Source organism: Pezoporus flaviventris, unplaced genomic scaffold (genome assembly GCF_033815535.1).
Source record: "Pezoporus flaviventris isolate CSIRO_AGI_PZ_B2104156 unplaced genomic scaffold, CSIRO_AGI_Pfla_v1 ptg000025l, whole genome shotgun sequence".
NCBI classification, from domain to species: Eukaryota; Metazoa; Chordata; class Aves; order Psittaciformes; family Psittacidae; genus Pezoporus; species Pezoporus flaviventris.
Genome location: NW_026892573.1, coordinates 592,845 through 613,148, shown reverse-complemented (window position 1 = coordinate 613,148; position 20,304 = coordinate 592,845). Strand labels below are relative to the sequence as shown.

The following is a 20,304-nucleotide window of genomic DNA, read 5'->3' as shown; positions in this document are numbered from 1 at the left end:
CATACAAAATCCCCAGGTAGGTAGAATTGCCAAACTTAATAAATAAATCCAGGTATTATCAACAGCATTAACTGTTGATAGGCAAATATAAACAATACAGTTCATGTTCTGTAGAAAAAAGTTAATTAAGAATGTAGAACTGCATTGCACAAGTTTGTATTATAATTCCTCAGTAAGCTGAACAAATAGCTTTACATATTTTGCAATGGCAGTTTATTAACTATCATGAATACTAGCCTTTCAGTCATACACTGCATACCAAAAGTAATTTTCTGACAACAGTTTGAGGACTACAGACCAACCACTAGCAATTAGTTTCTGAGATGTTCTTTAAATTGAAGGGGTCATTCACCCTATCCATTTCAATTTGTTTTTTTAATAGTAAGCAAAGCTTTTATCCCAAATTTCAGTACTCCCTTTTGAAATTACATGCTGGTGCCTTTATGGTGAACCAGAGTCTCTGTTCTCTTAAATAACATAGCAACGTTGCATTGACACTAAAAAAAACAAACTGACCAAACTGAATGAGGAATTAAGCAAGATATTATTGAAAAGAAGAGGGGGGCTTGAGATGATCTCAAACCATGGTCTTCACATCAAAATAGGACCCAGCAGCAAAAATTGAAACAATCCCTGTAACAATTCATACATTAAAACAGAAGCTAAAAGGGAACAATAGACAAGTAATAAACAAAAAGTCTAAAATATTTACTTAGATATAAAGGTCAAGCACTGATCACAATGCACAATATGTTCAGAAACAAATTCCTGGTATTAGTAGTTACCACAAAACCTCCTCCTGATCCAGCAATTATTTATATAGTAGCATTTAAGTAACTTAATTATTATTTGGCTATTTAAAACCATTTCGTAGCTAAAAGTAATAATTATCACTTTAATTACCATTCAGGCAGTTAGTGGGGGAAGAAGGCTGAGAGTATTACTTTCAAGTAGTTAATATCTTTTGCAAAATGCTGGAAAGATACGTATACACTCCAGAAGGGCTTGTGTTTCAAAACCAAGAAGAACAGGTCCATGATCTATCATACAAAATGAATTCCAGGTTTCATTTTTCAAACCCAAAAAACATACCACAACTTTTTGGCCTAGCATAAACACCAGTATTCTACTCTTAACCCAGTTTTGTGAATATGTTCAGAACTAAGCCATCAGTTTTGTATGATTAAAACTGTCTTAAGACAGTTTTGAAAAATTGAGTATTCAAAAGTATGGTGAATCTCAGTAGAAAACAAGAAGTTAATTCCATCACTCAGATCATCATATTTCCCTCCTCACTCTACCTGCTGTCTTGAGTAATACCACCAAAAATATTTAAACAAACAAATGTTTTTAGAATTAGATGCCAGTTCATACAATTGAGGCTAACTTAAGCTTGTAAACACTGGATCTTAATCATTAGTACCTTCTGTCTTAATTTTTCCTAGAATGTCTGATAAATGATTTCAACTTATTCCAAAGTACGTCTTTACATAATGTTAGAAAATTAACTGGTATAAGAGACTGAATTTTCCATACGGCAAGGGAAGGCAGGTTGTTTTGTTGGAGGGAGGGGGAGGTGGTGTTTGCTTTGTTCTCCTTGGGGGATTAGAGTGTTAAACTGCTCAGGAAAGGTAAGTATTACCATGAGCCTTCAATAGGCCAAGAAATCTGACTGACCTCAGACTCAAGCTGGAAGCAACTGGATTTATCAACATATTCTGGTTTAGCAAGTGTCAAGTTAACACACTACAGTATTCTGTAGAACACTTTAGACACATTTAAAGGTTGCTTAGTCCATTAGCAGTGGTAGAAATAGGACATTAGGAATACTTAATGAAGTTTCAGATGTTTTAATGCATTGTGTGTCAAGATTACACTATTATAGGGTAGATTGTCTAAGCACATGATTTATACCATTAAGAATCTGTGTACTCATATTAAACACTAAAACCTCATAGCCTCAAGCCATAATGAGGCTGCAAGTAAAGGTAAATGGAGCATACCTTCATTTAGATTATATGCTTTAATATACCCTGTAATAATGCAAATTATTCAAGGCTGTTCAGAAGAGTGCCCATTTTAACTATTGAGTTTGGGCAAGCCTAATACAGAAAAAAATTAATAATAAAAACTACCGAGAAAAACATACAAATTGAGTAATGATAGTTTAATACACATTCCATAAAGTCAACAAGAGTAAATAAACTGGTTCTTCTGAAGAAAGCCTTGACAGAAAAGTAAGCTAACAAAGCAAATGTAGCCCTAAGTTCAATTATCAGAAAACCATTAAACTACAATGAGATAAAATTTCTGTATTCATAATATAATCATGAAGATATCTTCAGCATGAGGAAATTTCATCACATACCTCTAGACACCAGATTATTCAGGGACCAAACTGCTTTGCTTGCTTTGGGATACAGGGACTCCCATGCTCATTAAGAGCTAAAGCTGCTTCTTGTTAAAGACTTACTAAACACCAGAAAACAATATTTTTCAACAGCAATCTATAACAGAAACAAGCCATTAGAATTCCCCTGACTGATTGATATTTATATATTTATTATTAAAATATAAATAAATATAAGAAGTTCCAGCTTCTGTAAACCAATAAACAGGATGCACAATAAATGTGTACAAATCACCTTAACTTTTTTTCCTCGGAACTGGAGAACGTAACTGGAGACTATATTAGAATCTGCAGCATAAGAACACATCAGTGTTCAGAACAGTATTTCACAATTTCCATGTTAAAAGCTTTTAATCACTACCATAAAAAAAAAAAAAGTGATGTAAATCTAGTAACTCGGGTTCAAGTTTTCTAACCCACAAAAGAACTTTTTTCCATTAATTCACAGCCTCAGTACTTAGAAATATTTAAATATACTCAAAGATTCAATATTCAATGTGCTACTCTACATAAATAGCTCACCGAATGCTATAACTCTGTTTAAATAAAAATTTTCTGTTGAAAGATTTCCTTAATATTAAAGACATTAAAAAAAAAAAAGATACAGACATGTATCAACTAGGAGTCTTTGTACTTGGTTGCAAGATGCCACTTGGTAACTTCACTGACAAGACAAACTTACAAGAAATAACATTGACCTCGCTTTTTAAAAAAATGTTTTCTATTTGAAAGTATGCCTATGTATCTTAGAATTACAGAACCACATCTCTTCAGCATTATTATAGAAGTGCAACAGATGTTACCTCCAAAGTAATAGTATTTCTTAGAATTTTCTCTCATCTTTCACCAAATCTGTAATAGTTATTCAGTAATACAGATCATTTACTGTACTAGGAGACACTCTTGTGGTACATTAAGGAATGAAGTGATCAGTCAATCGTGATCAGAGAAAGAGATCAAACTAAGAAAGCATGCCCTGCAAGCAAGCTTTAAGATGCAGCATTTCAGAATACTATATTAAAAAGCAAGTGAGAGAGAATTGTATCATTCATTCTCACTAAAATAGCTGTATCTGCATACTATTAGATAGAGACTAAATGACACTGATGATGGAATTACGAGTGAATTCTCATCATTATTGGCTGGAGAACACATAAATACCACACCATACTATAAAACTGAGTGTAGCTTCACTGCAAATCATCTCTTATGTTAAAAAAGGATAGGTATTTCTACATTAAAAATAGATAATGGGAAAGCTAATGCATGTAGGAAAGTTGGCATACCAGAGAATTTCTGTTAATATAATTCTAGGCTACACATTAAAAGGCTTTCTAATTAGCATGCATTTAAAACTCTGCCCAGAAAATTTCTCATTCCTTCAGGAATTCAGGGAAACAATTTTTTTATCATTAAAGCTTCTTGAGTTCCTGTTCTTCAAAAGCTGTGCTATAATTTTGTGAGATTAAAGATGATGTAGATTGCAATAGAGATTCCGAATAATCAGTCTACCATGTAGATTCAGTTATTTTACAAGAAAAATGTAATTTATCACATGATAATAATAATAGTATTTCTTTACAATCTGGTCACATATCTTTCTATTAGTCCCAATTTTTTTTTAAATGCTGGGAAAGATAAGAAGGGAAAAATAAGTATGTTTTGCATTAGTGTTAGACCTTTCTGCAATGATTACATTAACATCTCTAAATGCTGTAGAATAGGATTTTATCCCTCTCTTCCTGTTACATTTACATATGCTTAACAGTTAACTACCCAGTCACTAGACCTCCTTGACTTGAGGAATTAGTCTAATCTCATGTGTATCAAAATCACTTATTAGTTCTACTCGTAAACAGTAACAAAGCTTTCATTCTAACTGACCTGAATAAACAGCTATGAGAAGCATCATTATCAGTAGATATGTTTTTTGCAGCACAATTATACTTTGCCTAAATCTATATGAATTCTCCCCCTCCATCTTCCCTGGCTAAAGACTGGATACAAATATTTCCCTGAGTTAGCAGAAAAATCCAGCTGGTGATCAAAGAATAAGCCATATCTTCAGAGACTGGAGTTTCCTAAGTACCAAGAGCTATACAGGCAGTCCAGAACAAACACTGACAGTGGTACAAATATACAATTTTTTTGTCATTTCTAAGGAAGTTAAACATAATATTTCCATTTTACCCGTAAGGTAGGCATGAGTTCTAGCAAAATGAACCACAGTGTTTTCTTGACAAATCAGAGGCACAATAGCCTCTTGACACAAGAGGCATTTTGTCCTTAATTTCTCTTATTCTCTTCATACTAACTTATTTTGCCACAGTTGTTTCAGGAAGCCTTTTATTTATTCCCAGTATGCTCCATACTTTGACTTTTTGGTTCATACTCACAAATTCTCTCAGCAACAGTAATCTGAAGATCAGAATTCTCTGTTACCAATGCATACCAATAGTCTGTTCTCAAAACACCTATTTTTGTTCAAGTAGTTCAGATTCTATTTATTATAAAGTATGCATCTGCACAGCACAGCTTAATTCACCATTCGACCCCGTTATTCACTAGCTCTTCCATTAATTTGCTGAATAAGGAAGACTCAGGTGCCTTCTGAAAGTCAACGGGTAGCAGCGAACAGATTCCATCTTTCCCTTTTTCAAGTTTGACCAAGTCAAATCCTGTATTTATCACTACTGTTTCTCTTCTATAGAGCATTAAAAGAAGAATTTAGTTCATGCCACTAGATTACTGCTGCCAATAAAGTTGGCTTTTTGCAATCAGGATGATCTAAACCCAGTTTAGTTTTAGCTATATCCAGGTTTATTTCTTTTCACTGCAGCATTACAGACCCACTGAACTATACATGCTAAGATTTCTCCTGCTGTGTGCAACTGAGCCTTGAATTCAGTTTCTTTTCATGGAATCCGATTGTATCTACCCTCCATTTTGTTAGCAGCTTTCATTCAAATGATCTTGCTGAACATGTAGTTGTTTCTTCCATCTTCTCACTGTTTTGAATAGATGACTCAGTACTTTGAGATCTTACACTGAAATGGCAGCAACAAAAAAGCAACTTTCTCCTGTGCATGTATCAAGTATGTTGCAGTCAAATTTGAAGTGCCACAAGGCAATACAGCACCAATCAGGGAACTGCAAAGATAACCAGTTGCCCTAACTAGGCTCTTTCTATCTTATTACCCTTGCCAGGTACACATACGCTTTTACAATTTTAGAAAGAGGCACTTCTATATCAAAGGACAAGTCAGACTGCACAGCAGGACACATTTAGTTTTTAAAACTGTTACGCTGAATAACAGAACAGATAAGGTTTCAAAGTTTCACTACTCAGGTGCTGTTAGAGGTGAATAAGGCGGTAGAGCTATCTTGTGAGATGACAGAAAAGTAGAGCCCCAGTACTATGTAAAAATAGGAAAACAGAGGAAGCAAAGCCAAAAAACAGAAACAGTTCTTAAAAGTTACAGAATACCTTGCCCACTGTCTTCATTCTCTTAATTTAAATTAAACTGAAAGCCAACAAACTGATTCAGAAGAAAACACAACCGTTTCAATGTAAATATTTAACTGTTATGCCAGATAGTAAGTAACAATAACATCATCATGCAAACACACCCTGTCCTATTAAGAAAATTTTCAGAATGCTGAACTAGTTTATCTCCTATGTAAAAGAATACTTAGCTAAAGTTCCAATTTAACCCCCTCCAAAAGAAATCCTACTATTTCAGTCCAGTTAAGTTCTCTCTATTCTTACATAACCTTCAGAACCTGCCTGCTATTAATGGGAAGGTGGAGAACCAACTACAAGATATTCACAAAATACACATCCTTTATGGTGATGTTTGTTTCATAAAACGTATTGAAAGAGTCCCCTTAAAAAGTCTGTTAGGCAAGATATTTACAGAATAAAAGAATCTATATAGAATGAAGAAACTGTGAGAAATTCATCATGTACAGATCACAGAACAGCAGCCTACGATGGAAGTCTGTTTCTCAAATGAGGTCATCAACTTACTGTTTTTTTATACGAGACCTCATTTCAATTAAGAAAAAAAGTTACGTATAAGACAACATCAGATCATACTTACAGGGAGCTAGCAGGTAAAGAGGAGCTTTCCTTAGTGGGTAAGGCAAGATGTCTATAAACAATTTTCACATATGAATAAATTAAAATATTGTTCCAATAGAACTATTTCAAATGTAAACAGAACCAAAGGCTCTGCCAAATATACTGCTATATTCTGCCTAGCTTACCAGTGTCTACCTAAATACTGTCTAACAGCTGCCTAACTGGAGTTCACTGCTCCATTAACACAATCTCCTTGTTTGAGAATTTGGGGGTTTCTTGTTTTTTTAAATTAATTGTCTTTGAAATTTATTTTCCCTGAATCAAGCCATTCACCAAAAAACTAAATGGCAGATTTTCTAAAGGACAAAAAGTAGCACTAATGCAAATTCAAATGCTAACAGTTTTCTTGAACAGTGACTTTGAAGGTTTGCCAAATAAGGTTTTCTAAATATTTCCTGCGTTTATTCTTCTCAGCTCACCATGAAAGAGTCTACAATAAAAGCACTGTTGTGATGACAATTTTGTTACACTTACATAAGTTACCTTTAGTCAGATATAAATGCTTGTAGCATTAGATTAGAAATTCTTCAACAGTATATAGCATATCATTATGTAACAAAACTAAAAGGTAGGTAAACTCCATGAAAATAGGCTTGCAGTAGGTATACAGAGCTTTACACCTTGTGTGTGATACAAACACCAAACTAATTCTCACAAGATCCTTGTTGGTATAAGGACAAACATGCAACTTGTTAAAGTGGGTATCTTCCATTAAATAAACAAAATTGCAATGACCTCTTTTTAGCTTACATTTTAACTTCCAAACCTGGTTTTCCATTCTATTGGTGTTTACAGTTTAGGACTTATACTGAGCAGACTTTCTTCCCCTCTCTGGATACATGAAAATCATATCCGTTTCCTCTAAGATTGCACTTATTCACATTGTAAAAACATTCTCTACTAGAAATCAATAAAGGAACACTCTTGTTGCTTCTAAAACATAAAGCCCTTGAAAGCTTTTCCTACCACAGTGCTGTTGAATGGGAGTGAAATGCTTTTGTTAGCCTGCACATACTGCCATATTTTCAAACAGGAGTTCACTGCAGACTAATATTGTGTTTTGGGTGGAAGTCAACTACAAAAAAAAAGAAAAAAAAATCACTGAAAAAAAAAAAAATCACTGAAAGAAAAAGCTAAAGGTGAACTACAGGAACTACTCCTTTAAAGCACTTCACTGCAGAGAAAAGAAAGCACTCGATCTGTTTTGAAGCTGACAGGAAATATTAAACAGTCTTTATGTAGATGGTAAGAATCAATAACCTAGTAACAACACATATTGCAACTCTGCTAAAAAAAATTAAAGTAAGCTAAAATAAATTTAAGGTAAAAATAATACCTGTGCTTAGGTAGTTGTAACAAACTCTTCAACAATACCCCTTCACTATCTGCCACAGCATTTCCTAACTGAAAATACAAGCCAAAGGACCCTTTCTAGCAATAAATTTTTTTCTGTAACTGTTTAGAACTTCTAACGGCAGACTGCCTCTTTCCTACAGTTCTACCAGATTAATGATCTGATGTTGTGGATTATTCTAACGTACTCAGATTAGGGTACAAATGACACCATCATTCAACAATTAAACTCAAGGGAGAATTCATCCTAAAAAATTCCCAAAGAAAAAGATTAAATGAAAAAAATATGCCCCAGTTTATAGCTTCAAAAAGAAACAAACTACAAAACAAATGCTACTGTCAGACTGTTCCAGCCATTGGTATGTTAATGTCAACTATGGGTTTCCATTTTTTGTTTGCCACATATTCATGGATATGAAAGTCAGATTTTAGAAGTTATTCATATCCCAGTTCTTTAAAGACATTTAACCATCTGAACAATTTAGGGTTTCTCCTATCTGTGATAGGATATTAATGACAAAAAGAGTTAAATTAATTTTAGCAAAATTGGGTTTGTTTTGCTGTGACAGTAACTGGTGAATGATCTCAATGGACAGGCTTTTTGTTTTTATTAGAGAGCATTTAGGTGGGCCTCTGGCAGCCAGTCAAGCTCAACCCACCACAGAAGTATATTCATTCACTGATTCTTCCATATCAATCTGTACATTACAAATATACTTGACATATATCTAAATAAGATAAAATCAGAGATCATTCTATCTGCTAAGAATAGAAACAGCTAATGTATTGCTACTGATGCAACAGTGAATATATCGTCCCTTCTTCTCCATGGAAAGATGACACATTGAAATTTCAAGATACCACTGACACCTCAGTGATTTACAAAACTCACTGGTAGCTGTCCTTCGCAAATGCTTATGACTGACTCCTGCATTCTTCAGAAGTAAACTTTTTTTTTCTTTCTCCATTTTATATACAAAAATCTTTTAGACTAATTTTTGTTTAAAGGGTAGTTGGAGTGATATTGCAAAGCAGCCAAACTCAGGCTTTACTTTTGTTTGTACACTTGAATTAGTGCTATAATATCAGAAGTTACTAGACTACGTTATTGGCAGTCTTACAGGTTTATTTGAAGCACAGTTTAGAGCAACTTCTGTGTAAATCCTCCTTCAGAGGAGGAAAGTATGAGGACACTGAGATCCACCTAATCCTTCAGTTGCCTGACCACAAGTTCTATTGCTTGTGCTGGGTAGGTTGTGGCATGTCAAATGCAGCAGTAAACTAATTTACCTTGGTGATCTGACCCTCTTGCTAGCATTTACTCTTTTCCGGTTTAAAATGTTTGAGAGGTGGTTGGCACCATAGCGGTTTAGGACTTGATGTTCTTGCTTACAGAGTATACAGGGGAGGAAAACAAAAAGGGAAAAAAAAAATTAGAGAGGACTATATTGACCATTTTAACAAATGCCTGCAGAGACAGAATTCCCATACAAGTGCTTAATTTCTGAATAATCAAGTTTGGCAGGAGCTCTGGTGTGATGGGATCAGACACTGCCATCTCCAATAAGATTAGGATGAAAATCTGTCCCAGTTGATAAAAAAAAAAGAAAGAAAAAAAGAAAAGGAAATGATGCAGTCTTTCTCTCTTGAGTTTATTAGATCAGCTCCCTTTGATATCTAGACAAGAAAGAAGAGTAAATTTCTAATTTTCCATGCCATCTTCCATTAACTGCAGTTATCTGCAAGTTGCTCAAACTAATGAAGAATTTAGGAGTGGTTTCTTGTACATTTGATATGTAATTTCTACTCCTCATTTGGACTTTAACACTTGAAACATTTATGAAAAAAAATTGCTGGATAAAGTCAAATCAATTTATTAATAGGACATCTATAAACACAGCACACCACTTACAAAACACGTATTTCAGAAAACTCTTCTATTTTACATACATGAAACAAATGGTATTTATATGCTTCAAAAGATTTCTTTTTGGTTAGAGGTCACTTTCTTTTATGCTCTATGCAGCCTCCTAAGTCTAGGAATCCCCTTTGACAGAACACTTCAAGCACCCAACAGATGACTTTAGGTAACATGTAACCGCTTCTGTCTTGAGTTATCCTGAACGCATATCTAACAATAAGCCTAACTACTATAGTTTCACTACATTAATTACAGACTTCCACCAACTTACTGATGTATCTTCTCCACAACAGTACTCTTCAGATTATCCCCAAAAACTATGTACATATCTTATAGATGTTTCATTATTCTTCTCCCTTCTGTAATAGACAAGACCAAGAATTTGCATATCAAAACTTATTTCAGCATTGTGAGTAACTTGAAACTACACCAAGCAAATGGACATTACTACACCTATGATTAAGAACCTAATAACTGCCCCAATGGATCTGACTAGTGATCCCTCCAGGCCAGCACTCTCTACAAGAACTGCAGTAAGAGATGTTGCTTAAAAAGACACTATGCCAGCCTTATCACTACTTGTTTCCCCCAAAAGGCATTTCATCTTCCTACAGATACATTTATTCCTGTTTTCTTTGGACCTATTACCGATAAATTTGTCTAATTTTCTTTGAACCTGCAGAACTTTTGAAGTCATTAACCAAGTGGTCCCACCAATTCCCTACCTAAATTTTCAATAGATTAAATAAGCTTTTCAGTATTAGCTGAAGGACCCTTCGCCTCCTAAAAGACCATGTGAATAATGTCCTGCTTACATTTATCTAGGTACATTTAATGAGTTTCCCCCGTTATCTTCATATGGCCAGGCTTTCACATTTTTAACGCTATCCTTTTCCTTGCAATACTGACTTTAACCTTCCCATCGAGTCACAATCATTTTTTGCCCCACAGCCTTAATTAGGCTTTTTCTGAATTATAATACAAAGCTTACTCAAATCTTTAAGACAGCATTAGTGGAATAGCTTCTGGGTTGTTAGTGGGCATGAATATCTTGCTTGCTTGATAGCTCCCTGTTCTGAAGTTCAGTGCTTGTATAATAGATTGATTTGGATAGTTCTCTTGTGGTACAAAATTAAGATAGTGATCATTCTTTCCTCCTCTACCACTCCAACCTCCTAGATCCAGTGCGTGGCTCAAGCCCATTTCCAGAACAGTTCCTTCTCACACTGGATACAGAATTATTTGAAACAGTCATTTGTTGCATCTAAAGCATTTATCTTCTTATAACGTCCTGATAAGAAATTGACTAAACCTATATGGGGGTAGTTAAATCTCTCACTTTATTGCCACAAAACCTTCAGCTTCTCTAATCTCATTTAATAGTTTCTCATTACAATCATCATCTGATTTAAGAGCTATTAATACAGGACACTATTATTTTATTAGAAAGAATTTCCATTCACAAGGTTTTGCATGGCAAACTGCTTTCCCCCTACGAGATTTTCATGCTATCTCTTCTGAAAAGTGCCACTCCCCTGCCTGTACGTCTAATCATTCCAGCAAAGCTTGCAGCAGATTAACATCATACACCAGTGATTATTATCCTTCCATCAGGCTTTCAACATCTAATATAGAGCAGCTGTCATTCAACTATGAGCATTTTTGTTTGCTCATCTTATCTTTCAGGCTTCAGATAAAAGTACATATAAGGCTTGCTCCAGCTCTGCTTTTCTATATTTCACATACCAGTTAACTTTTAAGTCATATATTCAGTTTAATGCTTTCAAAGAATTACAATAGGAGACTCCTTTGATACCACTGTTGCCAAAAGGGTTTTCACAGGTTTTCTTCACTGATCTGCAACCACAAGTATAATCCTGATAAATCTCAAACACTTGATATTTCTTAAATTTCTTTCTCTTTCAATTCTCTAACCTGCCTTCATATCAATCCTTCTTTTTCTCTTTAAAAAGAAAAGTTATCAGAAAACCAAAGATCATTCATGAAAAGTATTCACATTTGTCGCATTATTTTCAGAACTTCAATTATTTTCTCTTTCTTCTTGCCCCCTGCCAGCCAGGGAGAGAGCCATGGAGCATACTTCTACATTGCCTTTAAGGCAGTGATTTCACCACTTACTTTTATTCTTTCAGCTGCTGACACAAAGCCAATTAATTATTTGAGGTTTCCAGAATCTTTTGTTTATTGCTTGGGGCATCTCACACTTAACTCTCATGTTTTCTTACATAAATTTTAAATGTATGTAATGTTTCAGTTACAATTAAATCTTTTCAAGTATTCATACTGCGAATATTCCATCCACACACTCATATTTCCAGATTCCAAGCTAATATTCTTCTCCCGCATTTTCTGTGTATCAGTAAATCTATATGGCTTCCTGAAAAATGAGTTGGTTTTCCATTATTCCCTTGCCTGCTTCTCTTATGTATATAATCTTAGATTTCTTTAAGATTATGAATTTATTCTGACAAGAATGCTGAGACAGCAAGTAAATTACACTTTGTCTTTACTAAGTTACTACAAGAATACCATCAGCAGCTGATGATTTCATATTTCTCATTGTTCCAGCTCCAAGTTTAAATTTTTATAAAACACATTACTTTCACAAAAGGTTCAATGTCTGCAAAGTGGCTAAACCAGCTTTCTAATAATAGAAGAATGAAGAGAAAATACCCTATACCTCTCATAGCCTTCATGGACCCATCATTACCACCACCTCAATCATTATTTTTATTAAACAAGCAGCACAGTGAAAACATTTCCCCTCATAAGTCACCAAGACTGTTATCAGCAAGTCAAAGAAGTGATTATTTCCCCTATTCCCCTTCTCTCTCACAGAAGGGTATCTGGAGTACTTTTTTCAGTTTGGGGTTTCCCACCCCAAGGTAAAAACAAAAAAACAAAAAAAAATAGATATATTGGAACAAGTGCAGCAGAAAATCAAGATGATTACAGGGCTGAAACATAAGATGCAGAAAGGCTGAGAGAGCTGTCAGTTTTGAGAAGGATCAAACTATCTGCCATCTCAAACTAGCTACCAGAAGGCTACATAAGATAAGAGGGATCCATATTCCTCCTGGACGTGCACAATGATCAAGAGGCATAAGACACAAGCTGCAACAGGGAAGATATTATGAAGGAGAACAAAACCAAAAACAACAAACAGGAGCATATGCCTCCATCTTCAGGGATATCTCAAACTCAGTTGAAAAAAGCCCCAAGTAACATGAACTAGACTGATCCTTTACGAAGGTGAGTGGAGCAGACAACCTTCAGAGGTCCCCTCCAAACTACATTTCACAATTCAAGGGCATGTCACTAACATGTCTCCAGACATCCTCCACAGGAGTGATTTTTTTTCTGCATGCATAGTCTTCGCTCTATGTTACTACTTACTATTTTTCCTATGCTTGGAAGCTAGACCCTCTTTTACTTCTTTATTCCTGCAGTAAAACGTCTTTCATGACTCCATAACATCTTCTGTTATTTCAGTTCCTTCAATATCCATTCAGAATCAACATCATTTATAACTTCTATACAAACATCTGCCTAAAGCTTCAAATCTATACTGTTCTGTATTCCTTTTTCTAGTTGAAATTTCTCAATGGATTGTTTACATAAACATAATATTTCCTCTTCTGGATTAACACTGAAATACTTTTGCCCCATGAGCTAGTAATATTCGCCAACTGAACACTTGAGTACTTCAATCTGATTTGACTTAATTAGAATAAAATTCATTTAAAGCATCATTGAACATTCTGGTATCTGCTTCCACAACTAGATACCTCTTCTTACACAATGACTTCAATGAAAAGAGTGCATAAGCAGACCCTTCAAAAGAGTGAAAACCAGCTCATTCTTTGAATGCTATCATTTGGCTACAGAATCATTTTAAACTTTTTGTCTTTCTGGTTTTAGAGACAAAGCTTTAGAAACAGTCAAGGACTGTTCCCAGATTAAGTCTAGTAAACAGTTACCTGATTCTACTCTAGAAAGCATGGTGTTAACTCTCCCCAAGACCAAGATGTGACAAAAACTAGATGTCTCCAATTTCTTTGGCAAGTTTTATTACAATCAATAGGTTATTGTATAAGCTACAAACAAGCATCACTGCTCCCCATGGCCATGAGAACAAACAATACTTTGCTATCCTTCATACTAGAATTCATGCTGCTAATAAGAGACAGATGTCTGGTGCTGTCTGTATTTCTGCAAATTTCTGTAAACCACTCTTGAAAAAAATTTGCCATCCATGTTGCCCTTTAGACACCTACTTGCTGCGCTAAATAAAGTCTTTAGTGTCTTCACTTCCTTTGAAAATTAAGATGATGGCACACTCAGATCACCCATATGAGAAGAGAGAGACTTCAAAACTTAAAAAATTGATTAAGCAGTAAGCTCCACCTGTAAGAGAAAAAGTAAATTTGTCCCTGTCCGTGATAGTCTTTTAATCACACACACACCACCTCCATTTGGTGTTAAGAGTATATTTCACTGATTTTTCAACTGCAGGTAAGTGTCTTCTATTATGTTTGGTCAAAACAGTGTATCCAGTACATTCGGTTCAACTTTGAAAGGATGTTAATCTTCTTATCTTTAATGTCCTCGCTGTCTGTGGAAATTCACAATTCTCCTCTGTGCTATTAACGTTTGGTCTGAACACCATTTTGTCTCCCAAATTTTACCGTTTGATTACACATAGGAAACACTATTTCCTTCAACACCTTTTAAACCTTCCAACTTATTAATTCAAGGAACCTTGTTGGCAACTCTCCTACTATTAATAAGGCACCACAATTATCTTTTAGACTTGCTCTAATAGATTCAAGCAAAAAAGTCTGTGGTGTGTGAGGTTTTCTTGCCTTTTTATCTTTGCAGAACATTCTTAATCTTAAGTATCAACAGTAATAAAGTGTAGTACTCAACTCAGTAGAAATACCATTAGAGTATAAAAAGCCTGCTTTGACAAAAGCACAATAAAGTTCTTAGTTATTGTAAAAAAAAATAAAATAAAATATTGGATAATACACACCAAAGCATATTAAAAAGAATGGAGAAAGTTGAAAATTCCACACACTTGATTAAATAAAAATATAAAATTGAAATTTGTAATACGAACTGAAAATATAATAATGTCTTTTCAATTTCAAAAGGAATTAATCATTACACCTCTTTGGCTGACCCAAAGTACCAGATGTCCAATACCAATCAAAGGGGAGGAAGAAACATCAAGACAAACAGTGGAAATACAAGCATTTTATATATGGGGCAGAATAACCTAAACTACTAGCAAGATGACTTACTTACAGAAAGAGAGAAAAGTTTTAAAGCCAGGAATACATTCACATATTTTGCTCTACTACAAAGTTTTAAAAGATGAAGAAACTAAACAAAGATCTATGTTGCTATGGGTTTATAAAAAAATAAAAGATTTCAAAGACTCTCCTTCTTCACAGACACAGAACACATCAATTAACATATGTATTCTAAGGATAAACAGGATTTTCATTCTAGGTCACACAATTCCTGTCACCCTTTAAGTGAAATAGTTCAATATTACTGCTTTAACCAGTCTACAATTCTTCAAATTATCTTCACACAGTCCAATTAAAATCCACAAACTTTATGCTATATTCTGATTTTTTCATATGCATATTTAAGCCCCAAGAATTTTAAAGATATCTCTAAAAGCTGAAATTTAAAGCAATCAAGTACTTACCCCTTTTTTGACAACAAAAAGTAAGTTCTAATTTGCAAAGCATATCAGCATTCTCATACTTGTCCTCTTCTGCTTTAACCCAAAAACATGATTCTGTCATTTCCCGAGGTCTGATCTACAATTAAGAGATGAAATAAAATTTTATTAATTATTTTGATACTATGCAAAGACTGCTCTGTTGAGTCTAAAGCAAATTAAATACTCAAGAGCTCTGTAAAACATATTAAATTTACATAATACATTCACAATAAGCACAAATGGAGACCTGCAATGCCTCTTTCCACAGTCCAGGTTGGATAGATGCAAGACATTTGCTTGGAAACTGTACAGCTATCAGTACAGGGCAGTGACTGATCCAGTGTAAACAGTTAGCTAAAACAGAAGTCATAGGATCCAGGAAGCATGCTGGTATCAAGGTTGTATTATTCTAGACCAGAACTGACTCTGGCAAGCATCTCAGAACATCACATATACTTCGCTCAGATGATTCAGGAGTCAATGCAACACAGTTTTTAGAAAATAATGAAAACTAAAGGCAGTAAATATTCATATCTTGCCTAATTTTAACTAACATAACAATTGGTCTACATAAATTTTACTCCTGACAATCTATTTACCCTAAGCTCTACATAAGATTTTACATCAATCAGTACTACCTTGGACCAGTTGAGTCTTTTCATGGTAACCTCAGGTCTGAATTCTTTTTTAGGCTTCATTCCAAATGGCAAAGTACATGAAGGTGGAGACCACTGTGCTCCCAGCAGGCCTGCGAGAGGTGGTGGTGGAGGGTGACCACCACCAGCCAGAGAAACTCCCAAGCCATTCAAAAGTGGCGGAGGAGGAGGGGGAGGTGGTGGAATTGCTCCATTAGAAGGCAGTGGTGGAGGAGGCGGTGGCAGTGGAAGTAGACGTGACCCTGCAGCTTCCAGTGGAACAAAAGATGCATCTCCACATGATGATGGTAGAAAACCAGGTGGTAAGGAGCCATACTGATAAAGAAAATATTCATATTCAGCTTCACATCTTTATCAACAGAATGCCATAACAATCTTAGTTTACAGATAAAATCCAGCAAGCCAGTTGCAAGTTAGTGCCATTTTTAATTCCACAAGACCACCAAATATGAATTATAAGGAGGCAAATTTGCTTTTTATTTAATAATTTGAATTCTCAACAAATATTTTCTAATGTTGTAAACAACATTGTTTCCAATATTTTCTACAGAATTGAAAGCACAAAGTAATGATAAAAAAAATTACTTTAAGAAAATGCAGCTGTCTTACACATTGACTTCTTACTCTGTATCGGGAAGACACCTATACTATATCAAGATAGGCTTTTAGTACTTCAGTAAGTCTGAAAAAATATATTTATTTCCACTATTGGGAGAATTTCTTTCATAGGCTTTCAAACATTATTAAAAAGGTACCTGACAAAGATGACAAAGGAATTAATGAGAAATATTTATCTACTGGTGAAAGTATTAATCAACATTTCAACTAATAAATATGAGCTGAAACAATCTTTTTTTTACTAAATGGAGGGAAATACAACATGCAAAGGATTTAATATTTTTAAAAGGAAATAGCTAAATATCAATAAATACAAATGAATACACGCACAGCAGTAGTATTGGTTTAAATTTAAACAGACACACAACAATTCAGCTCTACTAATGAAAGAAATACATGAACAAATACCAAATACAACAAAAGAGTAAAGGACCAAGACCAGGAGAAAAACAGTCATTGAAGCTGGAAGTAGCCATGCTAAGTAGCAACTGATACGATATGGAAACCTAAGACTCCTCTTTAAGATGGTTTTTAGAGTAGTAAGTTGTAGTATCAATTACTTGATGGTCACAAATCATTACAAATTTTGCAATAACATTGGGATAAATGACAGTATGACAATTAAACATAATCATATGTTATGATTGCTGTCTGCATATGAAAAAAAATAATACAGTGAACAAAAGAGAAACAAGAGAGGAAACTTACTTCACTCACAAAAAGTTTTAAAGTATGCTTTCAAGATATTTTATCACCTTCCTACTTGTATGTCTTCCTGATGCTTTCTTTAGTTATTTTTAGACTGTGCTTCTTATTCCAGGAGTAAGACACACAAAAAATAAAATCACTTGGTCACTCAGTCTCCTTACACAGTTTTTACAGCTGAAGCAGTTAAAAGTTAACTCAAGTACTACTCTCAAAAACCTGCACTACTAATCTCCATCCCGTTTTAAAATATCTATGCTTGAAAATTGAAAAATTATCAGGAAAAGTTCTTATCCAGCCACAGGTTATTTCTTTCACTGCTGGATATCCATAGTATGGCTTTAGCAAAGCAAACTGTGTAGTGAATAATTCCCTGTGGAGAGATAAAGATCATAGTGATGAATGCTAATCTAAAAGCATAAGACTTATTACCCTATGTGGTTAATTACTTCAGAAATATATGACACTGAAAGCAAACCCAAATGAAACATAAGAAACTAGTTTAATTAACAGAGCTGAAGCACAAAAAGGATCATCTGGGAACCCAAACAGCTAATTACTGCCACATCACAATACTTAGTGTAAAACAGAAAAAAAGGAAACAGTCAATAATAATCAATACTAAGATTCTTTGAAAAAAAAAAAAAACCAAAACAACCTCAACTGCACTATCACAGTCTGCAAAAGATGCAAAATGAAGCCCCTTTCAAAAACAATACTTCATACACTCATTTAAAATCTTATACCTGTGACTTAAAAGCTTGCAATTCTGCTTCAAGTTCACTGATTCGTTCTTCTTTTTTTTGCAGTAGGGCCTGAGTTTCCTGATGAACTACAAAATCTTTCTCAAACTAAGAAAAGAAGAAAGTTGTTAATACTAGTCAGTTCTGTATAATTTCCTTCGATTCCAACATGTCCTTTTGTGTTTATTAAAGCTCACGTGCTAACAACGGTAAGGACACACAACTTTATCTGCTATTCTAAATTCCATGTACCTAGTAAGTGGACGTACCATCTCTATTACCACTACAAGTCTTTACTATATGAAATGGCACAGTATTATTGCATTTAAACTACAAGCAAAGTAGCTTAAAAATTTGATATATAGTAACACAGTCCATAGATACAAATGAGTCAACTCTTACTCTCACAGTTTATCTTGAGGAAACTGGTAACAGTTCAAATCAAGTATTCAGTTGATTTTTGAAAGACTCATACTTGAAACCTTAAACTAAATAGTAAAAAATACTTTTAATCTTTTCTTAAGCACTTTTCTCTGCTTCCTGGTCCACAAGAAGCATCCAAATTCCCACATAAACATAGAACTAATATTAACTTAAAAGATAGCAACTTTAAGTTAAAAACTATGCCATGTTCAGTTACACCATCCATGAAGCTATTAAGTAATCCCCAGTGTCCATCTTACGATCGCATAACTTGAAAATTACTTACTTTTCTAGAAAGTTCAGAAGCCCTCTCTTCACATTCTTCTAATCTTGCTTTGTCTACACAGATATCTTGAAAAATAAACAAATATACTTGCACATATATGGGCAACACAAGATTCTTAGTCACATGTACAACTTTAACTTGTTTTTTATAACATATAAAGAACTATGATACTGTAATCATTTCTAAATACAGTACTTACCTATTAAGTGGCTGAAGTCTATATCTAATCTTTTACGATACGTGAAATCTGGGTCTGTTCCACTTCGATGTAACACTATCTGGGATACACACTCTTCAATTAATTTGAAATACTGCGGACTAAAGACAAAGATGAGTTCTTTTACAGTTTATTTACTTTTAAATATGTACTTAAAACCTTGTTTATGGACACATTAAGGTCAAAAGGGGTAACGGGTTAAAACTTACACAGGGGAAGTTCTTTACTGTAAGAGTGAGGCACTGGAATGGGTTGCCCAGGGAGGTTGTGAATGCTCCATCCCTGGCAGTGTTCAAGGCCAGGTTGGACGAAGCCTTGGGTGGCATGGTTTAGTGTGACGTGTCCCTGCCCATGGCAAGGGGGTTGAAACTAGATGATCTTAAGGTCCTTTCCAACCCTAACTATTCTATGATTCTATGAAAAGTCCTGGGCTCACTTATTTCCACAGAAGTGTAGGTGCAAGCCCTAATTATAAGCTCTGCATCTCTCCCCTTACGGAAATACAAGAAGGAAGGACTCCCTCCTGCTTCTTCCCAGTAAAGAGAAGACTCTTCCTTCATATTGACCCCTTCTGGGTTTATGAATTTGCAGCTATGGATTCATTGCAGCCTTGCTTCAGTAAAAAGAATGCAATCACCTGGTTCTAAATTGCGTGGGTGTATGACAGCCGTGTCACTTGCTCAGAACATGAAAGGGTTGAATTCACAGCTTGAAGGTGGAAGAGGTCTAGCACTGGTGTACCCATGTCAGGCAAGGAATCTTAAACTTTAAGGGTACATCTATGCTAGACGTTGCCTGAAACACCAGGTTATGTAGAATGTTATGAAGAAAACAGATGGATTTCCTTCTCTGTATGCTTCGCATCTGGTTTCTCCAGTTTCCTCAAAAACTACATGAGCAGATTTTAGAAAGTATCTGTCAGCTTTAAATACCTAAGAGTTTCCTAACTATTTCCCTGTAATTTTTCTGACGAATTTTCCATGTTCACACTGACCTATAATGTATATTGAGAACACTCAATTCCCAACCAAAAGCTACTCTAAATTAAGGACATGTTCAGATTTTTG

The 20,304-nt window shown here is 34.7% G+C and overlaps 1 protein-coding gene across 2 annotated transcripts in view; it reads right to left on the bottom strand.

The window, feature by feature from the left end:
* DIAPH3 (diaphanous related formin 3) overlaps positions 1 to 20,304 on the bottom strand; it is a 230,889-nt gene that overhangs the window by 154,819 nt on the left and 55,766 nt on the right. For both annotated transcript variants that reach the window (XM_061457257.1, XM_061457256.1), the window contains 5 exons: positions 19,220 to 19,338; positions 19,021 to 19,085; positions 18,315 to 18,419; positions 16,228 to 16,560; positions 15,572 to 15,686 (listed from right to left, as the gene is read on the bottom strand). In XM_061457257.1, the coding sequence (XP_061313241.1) occupies positions 15,572 to 15,686; positions 16,228 to 16,560; positions 18,315 to 18,419; positions 19,021 to 19,085; positions 19,220 to 19,338 (737 nt within the window). The remainder of the gene's footprint in view (positions 1 to 15,571; positions 15,687 to 16,227; positions 16,561 to 18,314; positions 18,420 to 19,020; positions 19,086 to 19,219; positions 19,339 to 20,304) is intronic.